Below are 18,127 nucleotides of genomic sequence, written 5' to 3'. Positions count from 1 at the left end.
TCATCTATTTGGAATACAGAAAGACATGAAAACTTTGTACGTAAAGAATATTAACTTTAAAATAGCAATGATACCAGAATAACACATTTACCACTTGTTGCTTTCCCTGGTGAAATTCTAGGGTGAATAAGTGTATCACAGACCGGTGGCCATTTCATAAGACATTCGGGGCCAGTTACAGCTCTTATGTAAAGTATCAATACTGCCTAATCTCACAAATAAACCTAGAGATAGAAATCATATTTAAATTGGCTGTTCCACAGCCGCTGTGGAAATGTAAAATGTGTTTAATCCTTACAAATAAAGAGATGAGACTTGCAAGATTAAGACTTCATGTTGAGAAACAACATCTCAGTGGATGAATTTTTCTGCCATCACATTTTGATGTGCTGCTCCTAAAAATAGTGCATGTAAATCTGACATTCACATCAGACTGTGACCGATAACATTTCCCAGAGTGACTTTCTCAGAACACAGATATTCTAGAGCTCCCTTTTATTTAATCAGTTTCCTCAGTGCCAGTTACTACCTGGATTAAGTGACAGTTTGACTTCCATTACTGCACTGCTGTTTCCATTAGCTGAATCCAGATTTTCGTAGTTTCTGTTTCATTACTGTCATTTTTCATGCATTATTTATGCAGACATATTATTCCACAAAAATGTGAACTTAAATGCTCTGCCTTTTCTTCCACAGTGTACAATGCTGCACACTATTTGAACACCTTGTTTTTGGAGTTTATTTTATAATAATAATAGTTACTGTAAATTTGTAAACATGCAATAAGCAGATGTTACAATATAACAATTTATTCTTTTTTAAGAATGTAATTTTTATTTTATTTTAGTTGGAAGCTAATTGTTTGTTACTTAATCATTATTCTGTATTTAGAAATATTTAGAAATAAAAAGCATTTTTTATATATTGCAACGGAAACCTCTTAGAGACAAACAAAATGTACATCTCAAGATTTATTGTGAGTATTTAAATCAAGAGTAAGCTGAGTCAATTTTCAAAGTTGCAATAACTTCTATTCCAGGGATCCTCAAATCTGGACCTCGAGATCCACTTTACTGCAGAGTTTATTTCTAACCCTAATCAACCACACCTGAGCATGCTAATCAATGCCAGTCGGTGTCTTCAGGATCATTAGAAAATCACAGGGTTGGAGCTAAACTCGGCAGTGCATTGGTCCTCAAGGGCAAGATTTGAGGAACCCTGTTCTATTCTATTCTATTCTATTCTGAACTTGTTATATATATATATATATATATATATATATATATATATATATATATATATATATATATATATATATATATATATATATATATCAATCAATCAATCCATAAACACATAAATAAACAATGAATATGAAGCTATAAATATATAGGATAACTTTGTGCAATTTATAACAAAATATAAAAAGGGCTAGCCTAAAATTCTTCCATTTTTCATTATGTACTTCCCATTTTTCTCAGTTTTTATTATTTATTTATTTTTAAAAAAAATTATGACTTGTGTTTATAAATAATTAACTGTGGGTTTGTATCCCCCCCCCATTTTTTTTTTTTTTTTTTTTTTAGACTTAAAATGTAAAAAAAATTTCCCTATTTCTTTATGACTCGTCTGCGTGAAAGAATGATGTTTTATTTTGAAAAGTTTAATGTGAAAGAAACCTGTGGTTTCCGTCTTCACCAGACGGCGGAGCTACATTGTAAACACACAGCCTCCATTTTCAAACCCGTCCTGAGAAACATCGCGCATCACCGCTGAACATGGGGGCCGTACTCGGGCTTTGTTCCATGGCCAGTTGGGTACGTTTACATATAAATATACTGATGATATATCAGTATTATCGAAGGTAAATAACTATTTGGTTTTCAGCGAGTTTATCATGTGTAGCTGATGACATCCGCATCGTGAAAGAAGCGAAAGAGAAAATGGTGTCGGGGCCCTTAGCGACGCTCTAAATTAATAAAAACCCACTGCATCTGTTGAATAATTACCAAGAATGAAACATAACAGCATATTCATTAATTTCACTATGTTTTGGTGTGATTCAAATCAGTTGTTTTTGGTTTACAAGCGTAAAATGTACAGTGTGATGTTGGGTGTTTCCCCTGTTGTGATGAAGCACAATATGTTTTTGTATAGACAATTGTGTATTGTTATGTTTTGCGTAATTTGCATCGCCAAGCAACACATATTAATACTGTTCTCGCAATTGCAGCCAAATAATCAAAGATGTTGTTTTGTCGGCGATATGATTTTGGGGTGTTTTAAATGGGACACACATACAAGATGACATTCCACCATAACATGAGGTTTTCAAAGAAGAGCACATGGTAGTTTGGATGTTGCGATTAGATGTAAGCTCATTACAAACACACTCAACAGAGTAACACTATTTACTGTTAAGTAACACTAAAAATGAACTTTTATTCATGAACAAGTACTATGCTGTGTTGAGACATATTGTAAAATAAATTAATAAATCTGATCTTTTGAACTTTATATATTGCTAAAAGAATCCTGAAAATGTTACAATTCCAAAAAGTATTAAGCAGCACATTGATAAAACGTTTCTTGAGCACCAAATTAGCATATTACAATTATTTCTGACTGAGAATCCTGCGACATTGAAGACTGGAGTAATGGCTGCTGAAATTTCAGCTTTGCAATCACAGGAATAAATAGAAAAAGATATTTCAAATTGTAATGATATTCAACACATTACTGTTTTATTGTATTTTTGACCAAATAGATGCAGCCTTGTTCAGCATAGAATAATTATTTAAGAAATAAATAAATCCTAATGTTCTCAAGGATTCCGAACTTTAGTAGTGTTAACACTTTTTAGAAGATGTTTCTCCAGGTGTTTATTTTGGAAGTATTTAATGTCTTAATTGATCGCATCTAAACGCTCTGTTTTTGTTATGTAAAGCCAGACACATTTAGGCACAAGCTTTGCCTGATGTTTTACCCCGAGTACAAATGAGGGATGATGCTTCTATTTTTAAGCACTGTTATGAGTCACTTTGAAGTCACAGTGTTTATGCGTCAACCAGCCCTGCTCATTTTGAAGAATGAGACTTTTTATGTCTAGAGATGATCGATTTGGCATCTTATTGGATATTGAGATTTTCATTTGCATTGCATTTTTAAAAGCACATTTAAAAAGCATTACTTACCCATCCTTCATATGTTACATTAAGTTATTGTAATGCCTAAATTAATTTGCAGTATTAAGCTTCTCGTTGTTAATAAAAATAGTGTCATTTATCAATGGCCATATGTTTATGAAAAAATAATTTGATGATTTTTAGTCACAATGTCATGCACAATGCATGCCTAATTATGACTCATTCATTGCTTACTATATATATTTAGGGTACTAGTACCTGACAGATTTCACAGAAATGGCTTACATCACCTTTAATGTGCTTTTTCTTTCTTTTTTTTTATCTCCTCTGCAGATTCCTTGCCTTTGTGGCAGTGCTCCCTGCCTGCTGTGCAGATGCTGCCCGAGTGGAAACAACTCCACAGTCTCTCGGCTGATCTATGCCTTCTTTATGCTGCTGGGTGTGGGCATCGCCTGCATCATGCTCATGCCAGGCATGGAGGGGCATCTGAAGAAGGTGACCCAGCACTGTTTCTTGTGAATTAAAGTTTTGTATTTGTTTAACAGGGTTGCAGCTGAAGCATTCTGATTGTGTTGTTGTTGTTGTTTATTTTTACGTCACTGCAGATTCCAGGCTTTTGTGAAGGAGGAACGGGGTCGTCCATCCCGGGAGTCAAAGGTCATGTGAATTGCGATGTGCTGGTGGGCTATAAGGCTGTGTATCGTGTGTGCTTTGGGATGGCCATGTTCTTCCTGCTCTTCTCTCTCATCATGGTAAAGGTCAAGAGCAGCCAGGACCCAAGAGCTGCTGTGCATAACGGGTATGTAGGCTGTTGATGTGACCTAATGGTTAAAGTCTTGACCTCTAACTCTAACAGTTTGAAGATTTGAATCCTTATGAGCGAGACACAGGTTTAACATGCAAATAATTTCAGAAACGTCTCGTTGAGCCTCACTAATCTTTGAAATATTCTTATCTTCTCCAGGTTTTGGTTCTTCAAGTTTGCGGCTGCCACTGCTATTACAGTTGGAGCTTTCTTCATTCCTGAAGGCCCCTTTACTACTGGTGAAGTTTTGTTTTGTTGCCTTAAATATGAAATATGCATGCAATTACATGATTTACAATGTAAGGGTATAAGGTGACTTTAAATTACCATTTACCTCTATCAGTAGTGACCAAATTAAAAAGTATTTTTACATTATATGTACAGTGTTTGGTCATCTTAAGAAATGAGAGAGTGAGATTATGCAGACTTGAGTTGCTCCTCGTATTTATTTGTGAGGATCTCATGATGATCTTCTGTCGGGTCTCTTCCAGTCTGGTTTTACATTGGCATGGCTGGAGCATTCTGTTTCATCCTCATCCAGTTGGTGCTCTTGATCGACTTTGCTCACTCTTGGAACGAGTCCTGGGTGGAAAAAATGGAGGAGGGAAACTCTCGTTGCTGGTACGCAGGTATGCATTAAGAGAACTTGATTTTTAAAGGTATTGTCCCCGTTTTATGCGGTCATAGATAAGATTGATTGTATTGTTCTAACGTAATTTATTTTTTTACCATCCGTAGCTCTTCTGTCTGCCACAGCCATGAACTACGCTCTGTCACTGATCTCTCTGATCTTGTTCTATGTGTATTACACTCACTCCGATGGCTGCACTGAGAACAAAGTCTTCATCAGCATCAACATGCTGCTGTGCGTTGGTGCATCTGTCATGTCCGTCTTGCCTAAAATCCAGGTAATGAATACAAAACGTCTGTTTGTATGACTAGTATTGGAACTGTGATGGTCTCCTTATTAAAACTGCTCAAGGTTTGGATACGTGTCTTATCAGGTGAGCATCAAGAATTAAATGATGTCTTTACTTTCCTCCTCCAGGAGTCCCAGCCCAGGTCTGGTCTCTTGCAGTCCTCCATTGTTACACTGTACACCATGTATCTGACCTGGTCTTCCATGACCAATGAGCCTGGTAAGGATTGAGAGAGATTTGTTTAAATGAATATTCTGTTGCTCATAAAATCAGTTTAAAATAATGATTTTCTTTTCCCAAAAGACCGCAAATGCAACCCTAGCTTGCTTGGCATTATTGGCCTCAACAGTACCACCCCTGCTGGTCAGGACCGTGTTGTTCAGTGGTGGGATGCCCAGGGCATTGTGGGCTTGATTTTGTTCCTGATGTGTGTGCTGTACTCCAGGTAAGCAAGTTGATAATTTGTTAAAAGATATGACCTATTTTTGCAGCTATTATTCTATACAGCAGTCAAATTTGTCTTTTTAATTCCTCAGCATCCGCAACTCCAGCAATGCCCAAGTGAACAAACTGACCCTCAGCAGCGACGAGTCTGCTCTGATCGAGGACGGTCCCGCTCCAGAGAACTTTGAAGTGGGTGATGGCACCAGCCGTGCCTTTGACAATGAGAAAGACGGAGTCACCTATAGCTACTCTTTCTTCCACTTCATGCTCTTCTTGGCTTCTCTGTACATCATGATGACACTGACAAACTGGTACAGGTATGTGCCCATGTGATGATGTTTTTATTAGTTTAAGTGCACAGTGTATTGGTAATCATGTCTTAGTTTGACTAGGCCTATTTTGGAAAAAGATAAAGGGCATATTTTCAAAAAGGCATTTATCAAATTGTTCCACACTATATTAAAATGTTTGATTTCATTTGTGGAATTCTGTATGTAGAGTTAAAATGAATTCAATTAAAATATTGACTATATTAACCAGCAGTTTTCAATATCTACTGTATGTGCCTTTCATTTCAATTTTATAGCCCTGATGCCAATTATGAGACTATGACCAGCAAGTGGCCCTCTGTGTGGGTGAAAATCACCTCCAGTTGGATCTGCATCTCTCTGTACGTGTGGACCCTGGTGGCTCCGCTGGTCCTCACTAACCGTGATTTCGACTGAGAGGATGGATAGAAATAAAAGCTTGCAATATGAATCCGCCATTAATTATGTGAAAATCCACATGTATAGGGATAGTAGGGTCTAAATGTAAATACTTGAGTGTTTTGTTCGTTCAGCTGACCCTACATGTGTTGTTGTTGTTGTTTTTTAACCTTGCATGCTTTTATGTAGGAGTTTATTAATTCATATAAGAGCTGAAATAAATGAAAAACATCGCTTGGGTTTCCTGTGATGTTAATATTTCCTTCAAGAATGTGTTCTTCAAAATTGAATAATCTCTGTATGGTCTAAAAAAATAAATACAATGTATCTCAAGTTATTTGTGAAAATGCAGGTTATGTTTTCCCAGAAATCATGACATCCATAGTTTCCTATAGAACGTGCATATACAGTGTTGAATTAACATGTGAAAAATTTACAGGCAACTTAAAATTGTAGATTTTGTCATGCATTTCGCTTCTTGATGATTTGCATCATGAACATGACTGTAATGGCGCTAACCATTTTGCAACTTGCACATGTTAGTTGTTTAAGCACTATTCATTTAATTATTGTAGCCAATGTGTGTGCTAAACAATGTTTTGCACTGAATATATTATCATTCGCTGAAAAAACCCCTGAATAGATTACTTGTGTTTTCCTTTATTGTATTAAGCAGGTTGGTGGTTTTCTTGACTGCAGTTCTCACATATGTTTTTGTTTTATGTCAGTGTTATTTTTTGCCTTTTGACAAGTGCATTGTACTCTCCTACCATGTCCTCTTATTAAAGGTTTAAATCCCAGATTATTTTCTCATTGGAGTTTCTAAATAGAACTGGGTATTGACAGGTTTCATGATTTAATTTGATTACGGTTCAAGTTTCCGAATACCTATTTACCTAGAAACATTTTTTTTAAAGGAAATTAATCTCACAAATAATGGTACAAGTTAAACTTGGAACCGTCCTGTTTGGTACATTACCATAATGTTAAAGTTTAGGTGTAATAACCAGCACTTACAAAGAATCATTTAAATAGCACAAATGGAAGTTTTTATATACATTTCTGATTACATTATGTCACTACTCAAATTAGTGTGTATATATATATATATATATAAATATAATGTAGTAAATATGTCTTTTTTCCAAAATGCTCCATGTATTGTTCCAGCTAACTGCTAATGTATGTATTTACTGGGGTAAATTTAACATTCGTGACGTTCACAACAGAAGCTGGTTTATACATCTTTTCGCAGTTGAAACAATTACGTGATATATATATATATATATATATGTGTGTGTGTGTGTGTGTGTGTGTGTGTGATAAACACCAGAATCCACCTTTAATGCGACTACAAAGCTTTTTTTATAATGATGAATATCTCACAGTAACAACAATCACTGTGTATTGTCCAATATTATGGAACTAACCATAAGCCAAAGTCTTCACATCTATTTTCAGTGACATGAGAACATCAGGCAGGCACTTCTATACCATACATAAAGGATAACTAACATTTTCTGAACTGTTCAACAATAAAACAGGACAACGCGTGCTTCACAAAACAGCTGCAATATAAATCAGCAACATAACTGCAGCCTGATCTCCTGATGGAAATATTGTAAGGAACACTAACTAGTGAACAGTAACTAGGAGTATCTGTGAAAGGAAGGAATGTCAAACTGAGGGACAGATGGTACCAAAAAAAATTCTGGCTAATAAATATCATCATTTTGATGAATATTTACAAAAATTGAAAAGGTCCAGTCCCTGTTTTCCAGGCTAATTCGCTTTCAGATATCGAGCTGTGGCGTGTCGGCGCTGGGCAGGTCAGAGTTCAGTTCACACAGATAGAACAGCGTGGTCTCGCTCGCCTCTTCCTCTGTGAGGGGCTCCAGACGGATCAGAGAGCTGCGAGGAATCTCGTTCTCCATCTCCAGGGCCTTGTCCAACAGGTCTGCGGGTTCTTCAGGGCTCCGGGGCAGGATAGATTGGGTCAGGTTTTCAGCTGGAGGATCTGATGGGGCCAGAGGGGTGCCTCCATCCAGGAAGGCCAGCAGAGGGCAGGTTGTGTACTGGATCAGCTGCTTATCTGAACGAAGGAACCGACACGCTAGTGTCAGTGACAGTGGATAATATTTTACAGAGGAACATACAACACTTACCTGTGTTGCCAGGCTCAGACTTACCTTTGTTGGCATTACCCTTTGTTTCCGAGAACGCTTCCTGCCAACAGCAAAAAAAAAAAAAAAACTTTATAAAAAATATGACAATGCAGAATAAAATGAAACTGGTAACCATGGTGAATTATAGCAGCTGAGCAACGCATCAGTGGAAATTTTAGAGATTTTCAACAAAAGGAAATAAAAGGAAGATGTGTGGATAGACTGGCTTAGAATCTCCAAACATACCTCTATGATATCTGGATCAATGCTGAACTGTTTTCCATACAACATGGCCTGGAAGTCTTCCAGACTGCAGTCAATACTGTCCAGATAGTCCATCAACTCAACTCTGTAGTGATTCAATTTACAATGGAAATATTCACTGAATATGCTTAAAGCAGAAGCGTCTCACCAATAAAAATAAAGAAATAAAAAGAGAGATGTAAAGCTTGAACTTCGTTGAACCCATTCAAATTCAAATTCAAGCGAAGCCCACTTACACCACATGAAGGGGAAAAAAACCTTGATAGACAACGTAATAAATATGAGATACTAAGTATGATGGAAAAAAAATATGAGAAAAAGTCATAATTACTAGATAAAAATAAAAATATTATGAGAAATAAAAATGTACGATAACTCTTTTATATTATAAATTATAATATAAAAAGCTGAATTTATGAGATCATTTAATTATGAGATTAAGTAAAAATTGTGGATTATTGATTACCAAAACACGATTTGTTTTCTTATGTGGCAGAATTTGGCTTCCATAAATATGTTCTCAGAGTTAGAATAATACTTGATTACTAAAAAACGTACAGCAAGAAGCGTTTTTTGTTTTTGTTTCATTTCTCTTGCCAAGTGAAGAGCTCATCACAAGAGATATCAAATCTTAGCAGACTTATATTATATATGGGCAACACTGGCCTACTTACTTGCCAAGAAGGTTTATGTTTTGTGAAAGGGCTCCATTTTCGCTGAGAATAGAGTCCATCAGCTTCACTGGATCCTCTGAACTTAGACCTGACGGTTTGTTCAATTGCAGGATGCTTGCGGTGCTTTTGGGTACTGCTTCTTGTTGAGTGATTGAATTTGTTACACTTCCAATTGTGCTGTCGTTTCTTTTATTTGGACTGCTTTCATAAGCCACTTCCACAATTTCAGCATCTCTGTAAGAAAAAAAAAAAAAACAGACCTCATTTCTAATTTTCTGCCACAAAACCTCATGCAAAAGAGGTGAGAGGTGCGATGCTTTGAATCAACCCCTAAATGCTTACACTTGGTCAGCCGGTACAGATACGCCATCTATAAACTCCGTATCTTCATCTGTGATGTCACAAATGACGACATCTTCAGAAATGTCAGAGCTGTTTTTCAATCCATTGAGTCCATTTGCTGGGGACTAACAGAGACAGCAAAAGATGAGTCTCTGATGAACAGATCTTCAAGTTTCAATATTGAGGAATATCATGTTTATATAAATAAATCGGTCCCCCACCAACGTGAATTTAACGATGATTCGCACAATTTAAGGTTCATATCCAGTGGCAGGACAATTTCACACAAAGTGAACCCTGCCTCAAATCTCATCAAGAGAGAAAAATGCAAGATAATGAATAGCAACATTACAATTACAAAACAACTGACAAAATGTTTCCTCCGGGAAAGGAGAGACGAAGTGCATGGAACCTAAATCACCTCTGGATGGTTCTAAACCTACTTTGCTGTGGTCCATAGGTTCCTCAAAGATCTGGTGGATGAATTTTGACTTCTTTCCATTACTGCTCAGAGCAAGCGGTCTGTAATCAGAAAGCAAGTAAGGCGCATATTAATAATAGTAAAAAGTATATTAATATGTTTTTAATTGATAAAAATAAATCAGAATGATATATATATATATATATATATATATATATATATATATAAAAAAACTAAAAAAAGACAAAAATAATTTATGAATCAAGAGATTTTTTTTTTTTTTTTACAATTCTCATCTTTGATAATGATACTTGGTCAAAAATATGACAATATGAAATTTACTTAAAACTATCATTCAATAGTCTTGGGTCTTGGATTTAAAATTTTTTTTTTTGAAAGACATTTTTTTGCTTACAAAGGTTATATTTGTTATTTAAAATACAGTAAAAACAATAATAGTGTAAAATATTACTGGTTTTAAATAACTGCTTTCTATTTTAATATAATTTAAAATGTAATCTATTCCTGTGATGGCAAAGATGAAATTTCAACAGCTATTAATCCAGACTTCAACAATTATTCTAATACACTGATTTGGTGCTCAAGAAACATTTCTTATCATCATCAATGTTAAAAACTGATGTGCTTATTAAAAACTGTTAATGAGGACATCGGATGCCCATTTCACACAAGTTAGTATGGTTCTTTAGTCTTCATGAAATGTTTATAACATACTTTGTTTAAAATTCCGCTGTGGTCGTGTAAAACAACACCTTTTTTATCATGCCAAAATCAGCCGTGTTCACAGCGACCCGTTTCGGTGCATGTCTCTTTAAATGCTAATGAGCTCTGCTCACCCTGACTTCTCTTACAGTGGAAGGCAGCGATTTGCAAATAATCATAACAAATATAGTGTGAGACTTACTTCTTTCTGAGGTGCAGCTGGATCATAAACAGTGGATAAAAGATTCATGTTTGATTTTGAACTTTTTAGCAAAACTTGCCTTGAATTGTCCCTCACTCAGAAAGTAGTCTGGTGTAGAATGATTTGTGCTGACATAAACAAATTTAGATGTATTCTGTGGCGCGTTACCATCAAAAACTAAACTTATCCAGTACGTCCTCAGTGGCTCTGATGTCAGGAGAATTTTAAGACTCTAATGTTCGCAGAGAAAATGGCAAACAGTGTACAACTGGCTGAGGGTGGAGATATGCTAATATGGGACAGTCTGTTGGCGGTCATGGGTGGGGCCTGAGCAGTATGACACCATATTGCTCAAAATCAAAACGGCTTGATAAGAGACTGTTTAGGTTTTCTGGGGATGAATTTTTTTTTTTTTTATTGTAGGGCAGTTGTGTCCACAGACTGCTAAGACGCATTTATATGCAAACACCTTATAAAAGTGAATTTTGCAACCGGTGTCCCCTTTTTTATTCAGAATTATTTGATGAATACAAAGTTCAAATGAATGGATTTAAAGGGGTCATGAACTGAGAAATGTAAATTCCTTAGATCTTTTGACATATAAGAGATCATTGTACTATAAAAACATCCTGTAAGTTTCAGAACTCAAACTTTCTCTTTAGTCTAAAAAACTGCTTATATTGAAGCTAATCAGCCAAAATGGCAGGTTGCTAATATGCCACTTTATGACGTAATAGTGTGGCTAAACTCTCATTCCATCAAAAATTGCATACTTCCCTGCTAAAATGAAATCTAGTTGTATTTTAAATGCAATGATAATTAAGGCAGTTCAAACTATATAATAGGCGAAAAACAGTATGTGAGCTGAATAGTGTTGAATTCATAGTATAATCGAAAAACAAAAAGGTCAAAAAGTACCCAGATACTAGTCTAAAAAAAAAAAAAGGACAACTGGCTCCATTATATGGAGATACTTTGGTTTTCAGACGTCGGGCGAACAGCAGGCAGATGTCTACTGTATGGCCCAATGATTTCCACGATGCAGAAAACGTGGAGGGAATCGCTAAACACACGGAAGCGCGCGCCGGTGATTTCAGCTTCTGTCATCTCACTAAATCAGGACGTAAACACATGAAGAACATCTCCAGAACTGCTCTGAGAGTCACTTCATGAGCATCTGACCGTTTGATTGGAGTAAAACTAGCGTCATATATCACATCATAGAACGTAGTATCACATACACAGAACTGTAACGGTTCGTCAAAATAAAAGTATTTGCCAGAAATCTATTACTATTGTTCAAAAAATAAAGTTTGCTTAATTTTAAATAATTAAAAGATAAATTAAATGAATGTTTTATGCCTTCATTTGATAACCAGAAAAATGTAAATACACAGAATTTCTGAAGGGAAAAAACATTTCACATAAGGCTATTGTAAGAACTTGTGTAGAATTTTTAAGAACTAATTAAGTTGTTTTTAAGCATTTAAATAATTACACATGCTAAAACACAGAATTAAGTAACAATAAAACATATGGTGAAGAAAAAATAAAACGTTTCATAGGGCCCTAAACATGTAATATTTGGCAGATTTGTTTTTGCAGTAGTTTTTGGGGGGTTATTTTTCCTGTAAAGATAGAGATATATATCGTATATCGAGATATAGCAAAATATGTCGAGATATATTTTTTGCTCCATATCGCCCAGCCCTAGTTCCAAAGATGTCCTTTTTTTAACGGTTGTTAAGTAAATTCAAATGCTACTACTCGGACAGTACGTGATTTCCGTCGCAACAACCGCCTCTGCAGAAAAAGATCAACACCTGATTCTACATCACTATCTGTTTAGCCTCACCCACCGATTCGCACATGTTGTGTAAATAACATGAGAGGCAAAAGCAGGTCTACACAGAAATGAAACGATAAATATGGCTCCAAAAACAACTAGACAGTGCAATGCCAATTTGATCAAAGTTTACGACCGTCAAAAGGAGAAAGAAATTTTTACCTGCATTATGGACTCAATGTATGTTCTTTTAACTTATTTATAGCTTCAACTTATTTATAACTGTATCTGTATAATTTAACATAATTGTAGTAGCTTTGCACTTATTAAAAGATCCGTGTTTGTATTTCCCGTGTGTTTTTATTATTATCCGTTTTGTGTAGCAACTGTTGCATGAATCATTATCTATCTGGTGTCTATAAGTAGCGCATACCGTATATTTTTATGATTTTTTTTGCAGTAATTAGGCTACCTAAAATAAAATCTTTTCATTTGTATCTATATCTATTAGGATAATATTTTTTACAGTCTGTGTTTTCATCTGAAAATATGACTTATGGTGTGTAAAAATAGAATATTAAAAGAATATGCTTTGAAAATGTTGATGGAAAAAATGTGCCGAATTGAGAAATGGATATTTATGCAGGCCAAGCCTCATAAGGCAATTTACTTCAGTTCAAATGTTACACAAAATAAGTCAACTTAATGCCAGCATTTTTGAGAAAAAATATATTTGTTGATGGTTTAAAGATGCGATGTAATGTTTATATTATGTTTTATAGGCTAATGTAGTCTAAAGTTGTTTTGAAATGTTTTATTTATTTTTAAATTTGTATTAAGGTATTTAGCCTTTTTGTGGATTTACAATAATGTGTACATTTACATAATTGCTAAGGAAAAAGACATTGTGTATGTGCAAGTACCATGGGTTCAAGCCAAGGCAACTTTAATTATGTGAACAGTACAGATTGGTGAATGAATTTATTTCATTCACCAGACCCAAACATACACAAGTTTCAAATGCCAATGGCTCAATTAACATATATAGTATAGTAATAATGACAGTATAGTAACGTAGATCTTAGTTGCATTTTAAGTGATATTATAAGTCCTGTAAACATATAAAAGGTAAGATTCGGGTTTCTCAGGCACTCTGCACTTCCGTTTAGGAAAACTGGAAATATTTTTAGGCACTCTCACTGATTGGAAATCCAACGTGCCGGCAACGTGCAAATAGCCCATTGGATGTGACTACAAGTTTGCGTGTGAGTAACTTTTTTTATTATGTGGTCACTATTGCTTTTTCTGTTATCACAGATCGTTTTATTTGTATGGAGCATTTATGCATTTTTAACCTAAATCTCAGCAGCGTCCATCTATGAAGGATATAACATACACAACTGTTAGCCAATCATACCAGTGGGCGTTTGCTTCCGATTCTAAAATCCACCATGGCTTTTCAAACAGAACGTTCCCATGACGGGGGTCAAAACAGGACAGAAAATAGCCTATTATTTCTAAATTATACGGTTTCTTGATGTAAGAAAAAATATATTAAAAAAATTACATAAGTGGCCCTCAAAAAAAACCCTTTATGACTTAAAAAAAAATATATATATATATATTATTATTATTATTATTATTAAAACATATATATATATATATATATATATATATATATATATATATATAAACAGTACAGACCAAAAGTTTGGACACACCTTCTCATTCAAAGAGTTTTCTTTATTTTCATGACTTTGAAAATTGTAGAGTCACACTGAAGGCATCAAGGGCTATTTGACCAAGAAGGAGAGTGATGGGTTGCTGCGCCAGATGACCTGGCCTCCACAGTCACCGGACCTGAACCCAATCGAGATGGTTTAGGGGTGAGCTGGACCGCAGACAGAAGGCAAAAGGGCCAACAAGTGCTAAGCATCTCTCGGGGAACTCCTTCAAGACTGTTGGAAGACCATTTCAGGTGACTACATCTTGAAGCTCATCAAGAGAATGCCAAGAGTGTGCAAAGCAGTAATCAAAGCAAAAGGTGGCTACTTTGAAGAACCTAGAATATGACATATTTTCAGTTGTTTTACACTTTTTTGTTATGTATATAATTCCATATATAATTCCACATGTGTTAATTCAGTTTTATAGTTTTGATGCCTTCAGTGTGAATCTACAATTTTCATAGTCATGAAAATAAAGAAAACTCTTTGAATGAGAAGGTGTGTCCAAACGTTTGGTCTGTACTGTATGTATATATATATATATATATATATATATATATATATATACATATAATTCTTTACTGTTATAAGTCTTTACTGTCATCAATGATCAGTTTCATGTGTTCTCGCTTAATAAAAGTAATTTCTCTCTCTTTCTATATAAAAAAAAACAACAACAACAACATAATGACCCCAAACCTCTAAATGCCGGTTCTTTTATTAGATGCGTACACATACTTTTTAGTCTTACCTTTTGCGTTTTAAATTTAACATGCGATTGTTCTGAACCAATGTGAAGATGAACTGCACCAGCTGGAAGGGACAATACAAAAAGTGGCATTAGAATTCAAACCTGTTCATTAGGTTGTGCATATTTTATGTTGATATACTACAATAGGAATGTCTGCAAAGCTGCTACATGCAAGTAGAACGTACCTCCTTTATGACCTGCTGCTGCTGTGCATGTTTCTGTCTGAGGTCTGAAATCTCTGTCCAAAGAGCTTCATTCTCTCTGAAGAAAAGACAACAGTAAAGAGAATGAGTTATACATTTTCTAAAGAACACGCCTTGATGTCAGAGTGTAGGTCATTGTTCCTGTTACTATGATATTCGGAGTGGTTTAACCATACTGGTAATTGCTGAACAGGGCATTATTAAATCACAATTAGTGATTAGTCTGTCTGTTCCCTTAACTTCTGGGAAAATGCACATGGACAAGTTTAAAAGGATTAGTTCACTTCCAGAATAAAAAAAATCCAGAATAATTTACTTGATAATTGCCATCCACGATGTTCATATCTTACTGTCTTCAGTTGCAAAGAAATTAAGGTTTTTGAGGAAAACATACCAGGAATTTTCTCCGTATAATGGACATCAATGTGACACAATGGGTTGAATGTCCAAATTGCAGTTTCAATGCAGATTCAAAGAGCTGTACATGATCCCAGCCAAGGAATAGGGGATCTAGCGAAACAATTTGCCATTTTCTTAAAAAAAATAAAATAATAATAATATATTATATATATTCCCTTTTCTTTTAACCACAAATGCTTGTCTTTCACAACCTCAACGCATTACAAAGTCATGTTGGAAAGGTCATGAATGAAGTACAATTTATTTTATTTTTTTAATTACACATCGTTTTTAATTATTTATTTAAATCAGGGAAAATGCACATTAATAATACATAAAGGTGTAAAATGTGTCAGATTTTGCCAACTAAATTAGATTTAGCTAATTTTCATCCATAGTCCCTTTTGGCAGGTTGATGTTAAGGGCAGAGAGAAAATATACATCTAATATATCTAAGAGTTCAACCAAACCAATATCCCAGAGTAATTCATTTACTCAAACAGTACACTGACTGAACTGCTGTGAAGAGAGAACTGAAGATGAACACCTAGCTGAGCCAGATACGTGAACGAGTCATTATCTGTCTTGGCTCGGTGTTCATCTCCCTCTTCACAGCAGTTCAGTCTGTGTACTGTTAGAGTACATGAATTACTCCGGGATACTGGTTTGTTTTAACTCAGAGGGAATGTCAGCCACATTAAACAAGTTAACAGCTTAAGTCATTTGTGGATTAATGCGTATTGGAGACGCGAACCGTTTAAAACGATTTAGTTCGATTTGGTGAACTGTTTCAAAAAGATCCGGCTACATCGAATGATTCGTTCGCGGACCGGATATGACAAACTGCTTTGTTTTGAACTGTCTTACAACAGACACGGAAGAGAAGACAATGCTGAATAAAGTCGTAGTTTTTGCTATTTTTGGACCAAAATGTATTTTCGATGCTTCAAAAAATTCTAACTGACCCTCTGATGTCACATGGACTACTTTGATGATGTTTTTCTTACCTTTCTGGACATGGACAGTGTACCATACACACAGCTTCAATGGAGGGACTGAGAGCTCTCGGACTAAATCTAAAATATCTTAAACTGTGTTCCGAAGACAAATGGAGGTCTTACTGGTTTGGAACGACTCACCCTGAGTTATTATTATATTAATTAATTATATTAATATTATATAATTAATTATATTAATTATAATTTTCATTTTTGGGTGAACTATCCCTTTAATATTCTACAATGGTGAAAACTGTTTGTTTTTTATCCAAGACCTCAGGAGTTTGTTTATAAATGATTTCAACAGGTTTAAGAAAAGACCTACATGTCCGAGTCCAGGTAGTCATGCAACATGTAATATGAAGAATAGTAATGAAGAACTGCTGCTTCATTGGTCAAACCATTTCTGATAAATCTGAAATTCAATAAATTGAATTTCACTATATTTACCACTTTCTTTACATGTGTTTTAAAAGTAAGTTGAGAATTCAATAATAATCCTAAATATTTAAATTCATTTACTACTTCAATCAAGTTTTTGTTCCTGGACAAATACATCTGCCTTCACATTATAATCTGGCCTTTTAGTAAAAAAGCATACAAAAGTTTTTTTGACATTAAGATGTAAACATGAGTTATAAGCCATTGTGCAACTTGATTCATAGTTTCAGTCAATTTTTGTGCAGCCTGTCGTTGACTTTTTGCATGTACATACAACTCAATATCATCCGAATAAATTTGACAAAAGACATCTGGAGGACATACATTTAGTAAATCATTTACATACATCCTAAACAACAATGGGCTGAAAATAGAACCTTGTTGGACTCCAATATTATAATCTGAGTAATCTGATGTTGCATTTATAACCTGTTTGCATTGTTTTATATTTTCGAAATACGATTTAAATACTCAGTTGAAAAATGTAAACTAAATAACCGAGAAAGTAAAATCTCATGATTTACAGTTTTAAAAGCTTTCTTAAAATACAGGAATACAGCACCAACTATACCTCCTTTATCCATCAAATATGTAATATTTTCCAACATAAAAAAATTTGCGGTTTCTGTAGAATATTTTTTTTCCCTAAAACTGAATTGCATAAGGTGAAGGGAAAATGCACTATTATTAAGATATGTGATTTTTAGCTCCACTACCCATTTTTCAGTGACTTTTGACATTACAGGGAGAATACTTATTAGTCTATAATTACTAATTTCTGTATAACTTCCAGAGTTATGAACGGGGTAATTACTCCAAATTTCCATACAGAGGAAAACTTCCTTGTGTTATTGATAAATTAATAATCAATATAAATTAATAATAATAATTAATAATCAATAAGAGTTAGGGGTCCAGTAAATAATTATTTTGAGTAAAAAAAAAAAAATATATATATAATCCAATCCATATTTATCTTTAGTTGAATTTTTAAGTTAACTAATTATTC

The 18,127-nt window shown here is 34.7% G+C and overlaps 2 protein-coding genes across 2 annotated transcripts in view; one reads left to right on the top strand and one right to left on the bottom strand.

The window, feature by feature from the left end:
* Positions 1-1,674: 1,674 nt before the first annotated feature.
* On the top strand, positions 1,675-6,822 carry LOC132092217 (serine incorporator 1-like). Its single transcript, XM_059498363.1, has 10 exons — positions 1,675-1,817; positions 3,480-3,641; positions 3,752-3,945; positions 4,111-4,190; positions 4,443-4,580; positions 4,690-4,859; positions 5,000-5,090; positions 5,175-5,316; positions 5,408-5,632; positions 5,902-6,822. Exons 1-10 carry the CDS (start codon positions 1,779-1,781, stop codon positions 6,038-6,040), a joined length of 1,380 nt encoding a protein of 459 aa, XP_059354346.1. The 5' UTR covers positions 1,675-1,778; the 3' UTR covers positions 6,041-6,822.
* A 588-nt stretch (positions 6,823-7,410) lies between these two features.
* Positions 7,411-18,127, bottom strand: part of LOC132092216 (heat shock factor protein 2-like) — a 16,909-nt gene continuing 6,192 nt past the window's right edge. Inside the window, exons 5-12 of the mRNA XM_059498362.1 lie at positions 15,263-15,338; positions 15,078-15,139; positions 9,911-9,989; positions 9,468-9,592; positions 9,126-9,359; positions 8,434-8,536; positions 8,188-8,248; positions 7,411-8,114 (exon numbers count right to left, since the gene is read on the bottom strand). Of these exons, the coding sequence (XP_059354345.1) occupies positions 7,816-8,114; positions 8,188-8,248; positions 8,434-8,536; positions 9,126-9,359; positions 9,468-9,592; positions 9,911-9,989; positions 15,078-15,139; positions 15,263-15,338 (1,039 nt within the window). The 3' untranslated portion in view covers positions 7,411-7,815. The remainder of the gene's footprint in view (positions 8,115-8,187; positions 8,249-8,433; positions 8,537-9,125; positions 9,360-9,467; positions 9,593-9,910; positions 9,990-15,077; positions 15,140-15,262; positions 15,339-18,127) is intronic.

The sequence above is a fragment of the Carassius carassius genome, chromosome 18 (assembly GCF_963082965.1).
Source record: "Carassius carassius chromosome 18, fCarCar2.1, whole genome shotgun sequence".
Classification (NCBI taxonomy): domain Eukaryota; kingdom Metazoa; phylum Chordata; class Actinopteri; order Cypriniformes; family Cyprinidae; genus Carassius; species Carassius carassius.
The sequence above is the reverse complement of the archived record's forward strand: the minus strand, read 5'-3'. Positions and strand labels throughout refer to the sequence as shown.